Source organism: Capsicum annuum, chromosome 6 (genome assembly GCF_002878395.1).
Source record: "Capsicum annuum cultivar UCD-10X-F1 chromosome 6, UCD10Xv1.1, whole genome shotgun sequence".
Taxonomy (NCBI): Eukaryota; Viridiplantae; Streptophyta; class Magnoliopsida; order Solanales; family Solanaceae; genus Capsicum; species Capsicum annuum.
In genome coordinates, this window is record NC_061116.1 from 23793447 (window position 1) to 23806549 (window position 13103).

The following is a 13103-nucleotide window of genomic DNA, read 5'->3' on the forward strand; positions in this document are numbered from 1 at the left end:
AGTAGATTATTACAGCTTAGCGGTTTTTTATTTTTCCTATTTATGTGTAGCAGTTGTTTGCAGTAAGGAGGTTATTCCTCCACTCTCTCATTTCAGTTTTAGTAAGTTATTTCCTCGTTTCAGATGGATTAATCCATCAGTGTTGTATTTAGTGTGTTTGAATTCAATAAAAAGACATCGAGAAAATTTTCCAGTTCTTTGAGTACTTTAACTCAAGAGATGGAGGTTCTCTCAATGTACCAGCACCATAAGTCGAAAAAAGAAAACCTCTTTCCAGAGTCCTAATTCGCTTTGCTTTAACTCTGATTTTGTCTTACAGCGTCCCATACTAGATCGATAACAGGGGACCGTAACAACTTGGTATCAGCGCCGGGAGTTATGGGAGATCAAATTCAAAATCAACTGGCACAATTGGTGAACCTGTTCGAGGAGGAACATGCAGCCAATTTAGCCAGACAGGAAGCAATAAATGTTCGCTTAGATGCACACTTACAAATGATTTAGAAGATCCGAAGGTCGATTAGGAATCCACTGAACACACCAGTCAAAATCGAGGTTGGAAGGGTAAAAATGTAGTGGCAGGAGGGTCAGGATCAGAAACAGGAGGAAGTTCCATCATTCCTCGTTATAAAAAGTTGGATTTCCCACGATTTAATGGCCAACAGGATTCTTTGGGATGGTTGAATGGATGTGAACACTTCTTTCGACACCAACAAACTCTAGAGGAAGACAAAGTTGGACTTGTTTCTTTTCATTTGGAGGGGAATGCACAACTTTCGTTTCTTCAACTAGAGATAGATATGCCTCAACCGTCTTGGAGTGAATTCAAACAGCATTATAACCTTTGTTTTGAGCCACCAATCAGAAGTCAGAAGTTGGGCGAATTGGCTAAGTTATGGCAAATTAGGTCTGTGGCAGATTACCAAGAAAAGTTTGAGCAGTTCGTTTCGCGGGCTGGTACACTCACACAGTCTCAAAAAATTGAACTTCATATCAGCAGTCTTGCCGATAATATAGCAATTGAGGTTGAGTTGCATAATCCTCCAGATTTGGCTACGGCAATGAGTTTATCCCTACTTTATCAACGTACGGGGCAACCTTTTCGTTCGCAACTCATAGATGTCCGTAGATCTAAAACAACAGATTTCTCACCTCCACAGCGCACCAGATTTGTGAGAAAATTGACTAGATCTGAGATGAATGAAAGCCGGCTTAAGGGTCTGTTACAATTGTGACGAGTTATTCACTCCGGCCCATCAGTGCAAGAAATTATTTTGGATTGATTCCATAGATGAAGAGGAAGAATCTCTGGAACAAGAGCCAAATCCTAATACAGACCAACCTGAAATTTCTTTGCAAGCCATCATTGGTGTCACAACTCCACAAAATATACGCTTACAAGGCAAATCGGAAGGAAATCCAGTGGTGTCATTGGTTGATTCTCGAAGTACTCATAGTTTTATGAATTCTAAAATTGTGTCACAATTCAATTTTCAAGTTGAGAAGCGAGAAGGGCTACGGGTAGTGGTGGCAAATGGAGAGCAGGTCAGAAGTGCAGGACAATGCAAAGGAGTTTCAATGTGGTTTGGCAACTATGCTTTCCATATTAATTTATAGGTTCTCAATCTACGTGGCTTTCATACGGTTCTAGGTGTGAATTGACTTTAAGACCTTGGGACCTATACTATGGGACCTTACAGTTATGTGGATGTCATTCTTCACAAATGGAAAACAAGTGGAGTTGCAAGGTGTTAGGAGAGGTTTCCTGAACCAACTCAAAAAGAAAAATCCAATGTTATGCTGACCGACAAAGATAATGGGGAAGAATTGAAGATTATTTTGAAAGATTTTGCTTGCATCTTTCACGAACTAGTAGGGATCCCTCTTAAACGTGATTGTGACCACGTAATTGTTCTTGAAACAGGGACAAAACCTGTTGTGGTTCAACCATATAGATATCCACATAATCAAAAAGATGAAATTGAACGGCAATTTTCAGAGATATTGAAGCAAGGAATAATTCGGCCAAGTCAATCTCCATTCTCTTCTCCGGTGCTTCTTGTTCCTAAATCTGATGGTTCCTGGCGTATGTGCATTGATTATCGCAAGTTGAATGCAAAAACCATCAAAGATAAGTTTCCTATTGAAGAATTGTTGGAGGAACCGTTTGGGGCTAAATATTTCTCCTAATTAGACTCACACCAAGGTTATTATCAAGTTTGGATGAAAGATGAGGATGTGGAGAAAACTGATGCTCGTACTCACCATGGACATTTTGAGTTTTTGGTTATGCCCTTTGGCTTAACCAATGCTCCATCTACCTTCCTGTCATTAATGAATGAGGTATTTCAACTTCACTTGAGAAAATTTATTTTGGGGTTTTTTGATGATATTCTTGTGTATGGTCGCACCTGGGTCGAACATATGCATCATCTGCGACTTGTCTTCAAGTTACTCTCAGATCATCATCTTTTCCTGAAGCAATTGAGTGTTCATTTGCCCAAACTAAAATTGCTATTTGGGCCACCTCAGCACCGCTGGTGTCAAAATTTCAGCCATGACTGAATGGTCAAAACCTACAACTTTTTATCATAAGCTTGCGTAAAATTATGGATCTATTGCTGCACCATTAACAGCCATGCCCCACAAGAATTCATTCATCTGGACAGATCAATCAACACAAGATTTCGAAAAACTCAAGGTTGCTATGATAACTACACCCGTTTTGGCACTACCAGATTTCTCTCAACCTTTTGTTATAGAATGTGACGCGTCTGATATGGTTATTGGGGCTGTTTTATTACAGAATAACAAACCCATTGCATTCTTTAGCAGAGTATTGGCAAGACAACACCAGCCGCTGCCCGCTTAAGAAAAAGAATTGATAGGTCTAGTGAAAGCTATTCGGCATTGGCGCTCTTATCTATGGGGGCAACACTTCATAGTTCGTACTGATCACTTACAGTTTGAAGTTTTTATTGGAACAAAAGGCACTAACTCCTCCACAACAAAATTGGTTGGCCAAGATTCTCAGTTATACATTTTCTGTTGAATAAAAGGCGGGTTGTTTCAACACGGCAGCCGATGCCTTATCCCATTGAGATAATGATGAAGCCATGCTTCTTGCCATTTCAATGCCTCAATTGAGACTTTTTGATGATATCAGAAATGAACATGGAAATTCTCCAGATGTCCAGAAGTTAATATCCGCTGTCCATAATAGTACTGCATCAGATCAATGGAGTGTCAAGAATGGGTTGCTGTTGTATGAACACCGAATATTCTTTGCATCAAACTCTCCTTCCATTCAGACAGTCATGACTGCCTTGCATAACCAGGGACATATAGGGTACCAAAAATCTCTTTTCAGATTGCAAGGGATTTCCATTGGACGAGTATGAAGCATCATATTCGCAACTTTGTTCGTGCTTGTGATGTTTTCCAGAGACATAAAACAGAAACTTTACAACCTGCTGGTCTTCTTCAGCCTTTATTAGTCCCGGAGCAAATATGGTCAGATATTTCATTGGATTTTGTCGAAGGCTTGCCTACTTCACGTGGGAAAAACGTAATCTTGGTGGTGGTAGATCGTTTCTCTAAATATTGCCACTTCTTGTCAACTGCTCATCCATGCTCTGCGGTAAGTATTGCCAGACTCTTCTTTGACAATATTTTCAAATTACATGTCTTACCAGTAAGCATGGTTAGTTATTGTGATGTGACTTTTACAAGTGCTTTTTGGAGAGAACACTTCCGCCTGAGTGGTACCCAGTTGTGTTTTTGGTCCGCATATCACCCTCAATCTGATGCCAAACAGAAGTTATCTATCGGACTGTATAGATGTACTTGAGGTGTTACCAGTATACATCCTACCAAATGGATGGACTGGTTGTCATGGGTGGAATATTCATACAACACCAGTTTTCATTCTTCCCTGAAACCCTTTGAAGTGGTGTATGGACGTCCTCCACCATGTCTTTTGCCTTATTTCCTGGAATTTCTGAGTTGGATGCAGTGGATATGGCTTTACGTTCTCGGGATCAAATTCTTCAGTCCTTAAAACAGAATTTGCTGCAAGCTCAACAGAGAATGAAGGCTACTTTTGATTCCAAACATCGACATGCTGAATTTCAGGTGGGGGATAGAGTTCTATTGAAGCTACAACCATATAGATAGCTTTCTGTGGCTACTCGTTGTCACCAAAAATTATTGCCCAAGTTCTACGGCCCTTACAAAATGGAGCTGTGTATTGGGCCTGTGGCTTATAAATTGGAATTTCCCCTGGATACAAAACTTCATCCAGTTTTTCATGTCTCTAATTTGAAGCTTTTTCATGGAGTAGAAATTCCAGCAGTTGCTACTGTTCCTTCAAGTTTGCCAGAAGTTCCCTCACCCCAACCTTTGACCGTGCTTGAACGTCAGGTGCTTCATAATATACCCGAAGTCTTGATAAATTGGCAACATACTGCTCCAGCTGAGGCATCATGGGAAACTGTTTCTTCTATGCAGCAACACTTTCCACATTTCCCACTAGAGGACAAGCATGATTTGGAGGAGGGGAGTAATGCTAGCACCCCTTTAGTCTACCAACGGTTTACACATGGAAGATTTAAGGCAATTAGAAAGTAGATTACTACAGCTTATCAGTTTTTGATTTTTCCTATTTATGTGTAGCAGTTGTTTGCAGTAAGGAGGTTATTACTCCACTTTCTCATTTCAGTTTAAGTAGTAAGTTATTTCCTTGTTTTCAGATGGGTGGTTAATCCATCATTGTTGTATATAGTGTGTTTAATTCAATAAAAAGACATCGAGAAAATTATCCAGTTCTTTGAGCACTTTAACTCAGATCGCGGTTCTCTCTTAACGAACCAGCACCATAGGTCGAAAAAAGAAAACCTCTTTCCAGGCTCCTAATTCACTTTGCTTTAACTCTGATTTTGTCTTACAGTGTCCCATAACTAGATCTACAACAGGGGACTGTAACAGAAAACTTCCCCTTAGCGCCAAGCCTTCCACATACAAATAACGCTGAACAATAAAGTATCTAAGAAGAGCTTAAGCTAATAAGATACTTATGAGAATAAACAATCAAAAAGAAAAGATACCAACAAGAATATTGAGCTTCCCATTGAATGTACTCGAAACAACCTCCATTAACCTCTGGCGATCAACTTGAGAAGACACATCACACAAAGAACCAGACACTGCAAAGCCCTCATCTTTCCAGCCCCTCAAACATGTCCCAAGCTCATCTTTATTCCGGGCACACGTATGCACAGTGGCTCCTAGCCCACATAATTCATCCATAATTGCATACCTAATTATGCAACAATTCACATTGTCAAATATAAATGCGTAGTTATATTTGGATTTTCAAGAAAACTACATAAAAACACTGGACTTGTGGCTATATTGGTTATTTCTTCAGTCTCAAAACCAATGATTAGTCAAAGTACCAGATCAAATCATCTAACTTTATCATGTGAAATGTACATGAAATCTTTGACTTCTTGAAATAAAATATGTATTTTTAGAAACTACACAAAAGTCATCTCCACCTCAAATATTTTACAGTAAAATCAAAACAAATATTATTACCTCTGTCTCAAAAAAGAATAGTGTTTACAAAATCATACAAAAAACTACTTTAAGTCACATTTCTTACAATATAAAAGTCATAATAAAATCTAAAGAGTTTTAACTCTTTATACACTGGAGAATGTAAAAAGATGTTACAAATCACAGTAAAGTAATTAAAGGTGTAACCATCCATTATAAATGGATTAGGAAGCTGAAAATAAGGAAAGAAACATCCTACGAGGGCATTTGATTAAGCTTATACGTTGGTCAAACTGAGTTATAAGTGTTTTTGGCTCATCTAAACGGTCATTAAACACCCAAAGTGATTATAAAGCTAAAAATCAGCCAAAAGCTAAGTTAAATGGGCTAGGAAGCTGAAAATAAGGCTAGCAACATTGTATGTCATTTTAAATTGAACTCATTATGTAAAAATCAATAACTTTCTTAGTAGATATAAAGATATATACTGAAAAAAAAAAAAAAAAAAAAAGGGCAAACAATATACTCCCTTCCACCAGAGGCGGAAAGCATGTGGGTTCTGAATTTAAAGACAAGACAACAATTTTAAGCTAGTGTATAATCATTGCCAAACTAACTAACAAGTAATAGTATTTAACATATTAAAAAATCAATGAACTTCTTAAACATACGAATTGCCATGTATTGAAAACAATCAATGATCGCATCATTAGATACACTTTCAAATACTTCATCCTCTATATAACAAACTAAACAATCATTCAAAAAATCATCACCAATCCTACTTCACAAATCATTTTTAATATACTTCATTGAGGAAAAAGCTCTTTCCACGGTTGCAGTAACCACAGGTAATATCAAGCTTAACTTCAAAAGCAAATAAACAAGTCCCCATGTTTTGTGCATATTTGTTTCAACCAATTTCATCAGAGATCTCCAAGTCCTTTCAAATTTGAGAAAGCATTATCCACATCTCTCACATAATAAATATAATTGCCAATAATAAATATAATTGCCAAGATCAAAACTTAGATCTTCAAACTTGGAGGCATTGAACTCATTTGGATAGTATGTAGCACGTTTCATGATTTTATTTTTATCATAATTCACAAAAGAATTCTCGGAACTCAAACTAGCCATTCCAAGAAGTAGATCAGTACTGACTTCATTAAAGCGATTGTTAACAAGGGCGGAGCTACAGTACGTTTCGGGGGTTCGGGCGAACCAGTAGCCTTGCGTAGACCTTATACTACTAAATTCTGAATATAATTATAGAGTGCAAACCCACATAGTGCAAACCCACAGACAAAGACTGCCGCTTGGCCCAATGATAGATGCATCACTGTTAAGGGCCTCTTCTACCTAGGTTCGAACCCCACCAACAACATATACTTTTCTTTTTTGATTTTTTACGCCTTTACCCAATTTATTTTCCTTTCTAACTTTCACTAATTTTAGGCATATTTCCAGCTTCCCGGAAAAGAAAAAACACTGATTATTAAAAGAAAACTTTATACGTTTGAGTTTCTCCGCATAAACTCAAAAACCTAAAAACTCAATTTCTCCTCTTTTCCCGATATTATTAGTTACTGGACACCTTATAATTTGTGTTTTATAATTTTTAGGATCTTTAAGTTGAGTCAATATGATAAAGAAATTTTTCAAACCTAAAACTCCTTCAAGTTCTAGTTCTTCTTTGTTGAGCTCTCTATTACATGTCAATCTTCCCAAAAAATCGGATACGGACAAAGTGTGCACGAATTTAGATCTTAAAACAAACCATGCAGAAAGAAAACCAATTTCAGATGTACGTGATCGGGTGATAAGATATTATATACAAAAAAAACTTGTCAACTAGGTAAATCTGAAAATTTTGAATTTTCCATAAAAGATTTTGGAGGAATACCATGTCACTTTAATCCTATAAATGGTTTTTACCTCCGTATTCTCAATGATTGGAATATAACATTCAAAAAGATGCAACATATTGCTTATGTTGTTACTTGTTAAAAAATGAGCTTAGAGGATATGGAAAAAAGTGAGTGATTCTTTCACAACAAAAGATTTTCAAAGTTGGAACAAGAGAGAGGCTTAAAAAACATGCGAGTGGAGTGAATAATGTTCATAATCGATGTTTCAATGTTTCGATATAATGCTAGATTTAATGAATCAAAAACAATCTATTCTAGTCTCTCTTGAGAAGCAATCCGAGAAAATTAAAGGTGAACACTAGCTTCGCTTAAATGTTTCGATTGATGTGATAAGGTATCTTTTGAAAGGAGGGTTGCCTTTTCGGGGTTACAATGAATGTGTTACTTCTACAAGAAGAGATCATTTTCTAGATCTCTTAAAGTGGCATGCAGATAAGAAGGAAGAGGTAAAAGATGTATTAGATAAAACTCCAAAAAAGTAGCACCATGACTTCTCCCGATATACAAAAAGATATTGTAAGTTCTTATGCAAAAGAAACAATAAAAGCAATAATTGAAGACTTGAATGGGGATTACTTTGGGATATTGGTTGATGAGTCTAAAGATGTTTCTCATAAGGAACATATGACGCTCGTTTTGCGGTATGTCAACAAGGAGAGTAAGCTTATTGAGGGATTTCTTGGTCTTGTTTATGTTAAAGACACATCTGCAAAATCATTGAAAGAAGCGATCTATTCTTTGCTTTTAGATCATTCTTTGAGTCGATCTCAAATAAGTGGACAAGGTTATGATGGAGCTAGTAATATGCAAAGAGAAAAAACTTTGATTTTGAAAGATAATTCTTGGCATATTGGATACATTGTTTTGCTCATCAGTTGCAATTGACTCTTGTAGCAGTTGGGAAGAAACATTATGATGTGAATAATTTTTTTGACATTCTTACTAATGTTTTAAATATTGTTGAAAGTTCTTTTAAGTGCAGGGAGATGATCAAACTGAAAAATTAGAGGAATTGCTAGTCTTGAAGTTCATATTGGAAGTGGACTAAATCAGGAACTTGGACTTTAAAGGCCTGGTGATACTCGTTGGGGGTCTCATTTTGAGATAGTACGTAACTTTATTTCCTTTTTCTCATCAATTTCTCATGTACTTAGAGTTCTTGAAAATGAGGGTGCAAATTATCATGAGAAAGCAATGGTGAAAAGTCTAGTAGAAGAAATTAGATCTTATGAGTTTATCTACATGTTGCATTTGATGTTTAAAATTTTGACAATTACATATGATTTAAATATGGCTTTAGAACAAAAAGATCAAGATATTGTTAGTGCTATGAAGCTTGTTGATTTCACAAAGAGACAATTACAATCGATGAGAAAATCTGAATGAAATTCTTTGTTAGAAGACATCTCTTTATTTTGTGAAAAAAATGATATTGAGATTCCTGAAATGAATGAAAATATGGTCTTGGAAAGTGAAAGCGTAAGAGCTCAAGTGTTACATATTCTCATCATTGCGTGTAAAAGTTTTTTATGCCATTATTGATTTGCAACTTTTAGAGCTTGACAATCGGTTTAATAAAGTCAATATTGATCTACTTCTTGGAATGGCTAGTTTGAGTCCCAAAAAATCTTTTGTGAATTATGATAAAAATAAGATCATGAAGCTTGCTACATACTATCCAAATGAGTTTAGTGCCCCCAAGCTTGAAGATTTGAGTTTAGATCTTGACAATTATATTTATTATGTGAGAGATGTGGATAATGCCTTCTCAAATTTGAAAGGACTGGAGATCTTTCAATGAAATTGGTTGAAAGAAATATGCACAAAACATGGGGACTTGTTTACTTGCTTATGACATTAAGTTTGATATTACCTGTGGCTATTGCAACAGTGAAAAGAGCTTTCCCAATGAAGTTCATTAAAAATGATTTGCGAAGTAGAATTGGTGATGACTACGCAAATGATAAGAATATGTAACACTTGAGCTCTAATGCTTTGACTTTTCAAGACCATATTTTTCATTCATTTCAAAAATTTCAATATCATTTTTTTTCATGAGGAGATGTCTTCTAGCAAAGAATTCCATTCAGATTCTCTCATCAATTGTAATTGTCTCTTTAGGAAATCAACACGCTTCATAACACTAACAATATCTTGATCTTTTCATTGTAAAGCCATATTTAAATCATATGTAACCGCCAAAATTTTCAACATAAAATGCAACATGTAGATAAACTTAAAAGATTTAATGTCTTCTACTAGACTTTTCGCCATTGCTTTCTCATGATAATTCGCATCCTCATTTTCAAAAACTCTAAGTAGATGAACAATTGATGAGAATAAGGAAACAAAATTACATATTGTCTTAAAATGAGACACCCAATGAGTATCACCAGACCTTTGAAGTCCATGTTCTTGATTTAGTCCACTTCCTGTATGAACTTCACCAGGCAGTAGTAATTCCTCTAATTTTTCAGCTTGATCATCTCGAAGCATCTCTCTACGCTTAAAAGAACCTCCAGCAATATTTAAAACATTACCAAGAATGTCAAAAAAATTATTCACATCATAATGTTTCTTTGAAACCGCTACAAGAGTCAATTGCAACTAATGTATGCAATATGACCAATATGCAATATAACGAAGAATTATCTTTCAAAATCAAAGTTTTAAGACCATTAAGTTCTCGCATGTTACTAGATCCATCATAACCTTGTCCCCGTATTTGAGATCGACTCAAAGAATATCTAAAAGCAAAGAATAGATCGCTTCTTTCAATAACTTTGCAGATGGGTTTTTACTCTCCTTGTTGACATACCACAAAACAAGCGTCATTTGTTTTATATGAGAAACATCTTTAGAGATCAACCAATATCCCAAAGTAATCCTCATGCAAGTCTTCAATAATTGCTTTTATTATTTCTTTTGCACAAGAACTTACAATATCTTTTTGAATATCGGGAGAAGTCATAGTACTATTTTTTGGAGCTTTATCTAATACAACTTCTTTTACCTCTTCCTTCTTATCACTTTAAGAGATCTAGAAAATGACCTCTTCTTGTAGAAGTAACACATTTATTGTGACCCCAAAAAGGCAATCCTCCTTTCAAAAGATACCTTATCACATCAACCGATGCATTCAAGCGAACCAGGTGTTCACCTTTAATTTTCTCGGATTGCATGTCAAGTGAGGCTAGAATAGACTGTTTTTTACTCATTAAATCTAGAATCATCTTGAAACATCGATTATGAACACTATTCACTAAACCCACATGTTTTTTAAGCCTCTCTAAACTCTTGTCCCAACTTCGAAACATTTAGATGTGAAAGAATCACATACGTTTTTTCCGTTTCCTCCAAACTCATTTTTAGACAAGTAACAACATAAGCAATATGTTGCATCTTTTTGAATGCTACATTCTAACCATTAAGAATACGGAGGTAAAATTAGGATAAAAGTGATGTGGTATTCCTCCAAAATCTCTTATAGAAAATTCAAAATTTTCAGATTTACCTAATTGGCAAGGTTTCTGTTGTATATAATATCTTCTTACCCGATCACATACATCTGAAGGATATTTTGAAATTGATTTTCTTTCTGCAGGGTCTGCTTTAAGATCTAAATTCATGCATACTTTGTCTGTATCCAATTCTTTGGGAAGACTGACAGGCAATGGGAGAGCTCGACAAAGAAAAACTAGAAGCTAAAGAAGTTTTAGGTTTGAAAAATTTCGTAACCATATTGACTCAACTTAACGACCCTAAAAATTATAAAACACAAATTATAAGGTGTCTAGTAACTAACAATAGCTAGAAAAGAGAGAAAGAGAGAAAGAGAGAAACTGAGAAAGAACAGAGAAGAAACTAATTTTCGGGTTTTTGAGTTTATGTGGAGAAACTCAAAATATATAAGATTTTATTTTAATAATCAGTGTTTTTTTTTCTTTATTTATTTGTTTTATATTTTTTTATTTTTAATTTTCCTTATTTAATTGTTTTATATTTTTTTGTTAATAAAAAATGCTTTTTTCTTTTCTTTCTTTATTTGTTTTATACTTCATCAGAGGTAGAGGTATGGACTGCGTACATCTTACCCCCCAGACCCCACTAGGTGGGAATACACTGGGTTTGTTGTTGTTGTTGTTGTTGTTGATTTGTTTTATATTTTTTTTGTTTTTTCTTTTCTTTATTTAATTGTTTTATGTTTTTTTGTTAATAAAAAACGTTGGGAAGCTAGAAAGATGCCTAAAATTAATGAAAACTGGAAAGGAAAAAAAATTGAGTAAAAGCGTAAAAATTCAAAAAAGAAAAATATATGTTGTTGGTGGGGTTCAAACCTACGTCTGAGGCAAAAGAGACCTTAACAGTGATGCATCTACCACTAGGCCAAGCAACAGTCTTTGTCTGCAGGTTTGCACTATAAGATTATATACATATATTCAAAATTTAGTAATACAAAAGTAGGATCTACGCAAAAGCTACTGGGTTCGCCCGAACCCTCGTAGCATGTTATAGCTCCACCCTGCCTTCCTCCATATCAATTTGTTTGTCTTATTTTTCTTTTCAGCTCATTTTCAAAAGAATTCTTTCTTTTTTCAACAACACTTCAATTATAAATTTTCACATAATATATTTATAATATATTTAAAATCACAAGATTAACAGATATTTGTTACTCCCTCCATTTATTTTTAATAATAATTGCTCTCCTCATTTTTTCGTGAGTCAATTTGACTAAATTTTAAAATTAAATTAGATTAGATTAATTTAATTTTTTAAAATTAAAAGTTAGATATTTAAAAACTACATGAAAATTACTTTAAAATGAACAGAGAGCAATTAAAAAAGGATGGAGGGAATACTTTGTGTGTATCAATATTCAAAATTTTTTTATTTTCTTAAACTTTGTCTCAAGTCAAAATCTACCAAATAAACTGAATTGAAATAGAGAGAGTAACGAGTAAATCGAAAAGGGAAGGGGAAGGGGGGTTGAGGACGTACCCAATACCTCTAGTGCCACCAGTGACAAGGGCATTCATTCCATTAAGGGACCATCTATTAGTTTTAGTAGCAGCACATGCACCAATTCTTACTGGAGCTGAACTTGTTATTACATAGTTTCTTGGTTTTGAAAGTTGCAATTTGAACTTGGCAGAAGCAGAAGCAGTGTGTGAAGGCGTAGGAACTTGTAAAACCAAGAAGGGTTCCCACATTTTCTTTTTCCAATTTCGACCTTGTTTTGTTGCTTATTCCAGTGTTGTTGTAAATAGGGATAATGGCCAAATTTAGTGCTCTTTTCTAAATTTGCTAAATATACCTTTTATCCTATTTTGAGTTAAATTTACTTTTATTATTATACTTTAGGCTAAATTTATCCTCATTATTAAGAAATTGTTTACTTATATTCCTTTTTTAACAGAAAAATCTAAAACCAACGTTAAATATCTATCTTTTAAAAATAAAATACATCTTAATCTAATCTGCTTTATTTGTAAACGACCTACTAAAGTTGCATATTGAGGGGTCGTTTGGTGTGCGATATTAAAGTAAATAATCTCGGGATAAAAATTTTAATTTGTCATTTGGTTGTCAATATTCGGGATAACTTATCCC

The 13103-nt window shown here is 34.9% G+C and overlaps 1 protein-coding gene across 6 annotated transcripts in view; it reads right to left on the reverse strand.

The window, feature by feature from the left end:
* LOC107873489 (tropinone reductase homolog At5g06060) overlaps positions 1–12772 on the reverse strand; it is a 42313-nt gene extending 29541 nt beyond the window's left edge. For 2 of the 6 annotated variants that reach the window (XR_007056967.1, XM_047414673.1), the window contains exons 1-3: positions 12499–12772; positions 9889–10006; positions 5110–5317 (exon numbers count right to left, since the gene is read on the reverse strand). Coding sequence is in view for 5 of the 6 variants with exons in the window: in XM_047414673.1 (XP_047270629.1) it covers positions 5110–5317; positions 9889–10006; positions 12499–12703 (531 nt within the window). In the remaining variant the exon portion in view is untranslated. Of the gene's footprint in view, positions 1–5109; positions 5318–9888; positions 10007–12491 lie in introns of all 6 variants that reach the window. The other 4 variants (XM_047414672.1, XM_016720351.2, XM_016720350.2 and 1 more) reach the window with 4 other exon arrangements.
* Between the last annotated feature and the right edge of the window lie 331 nt (positions 12773–13103).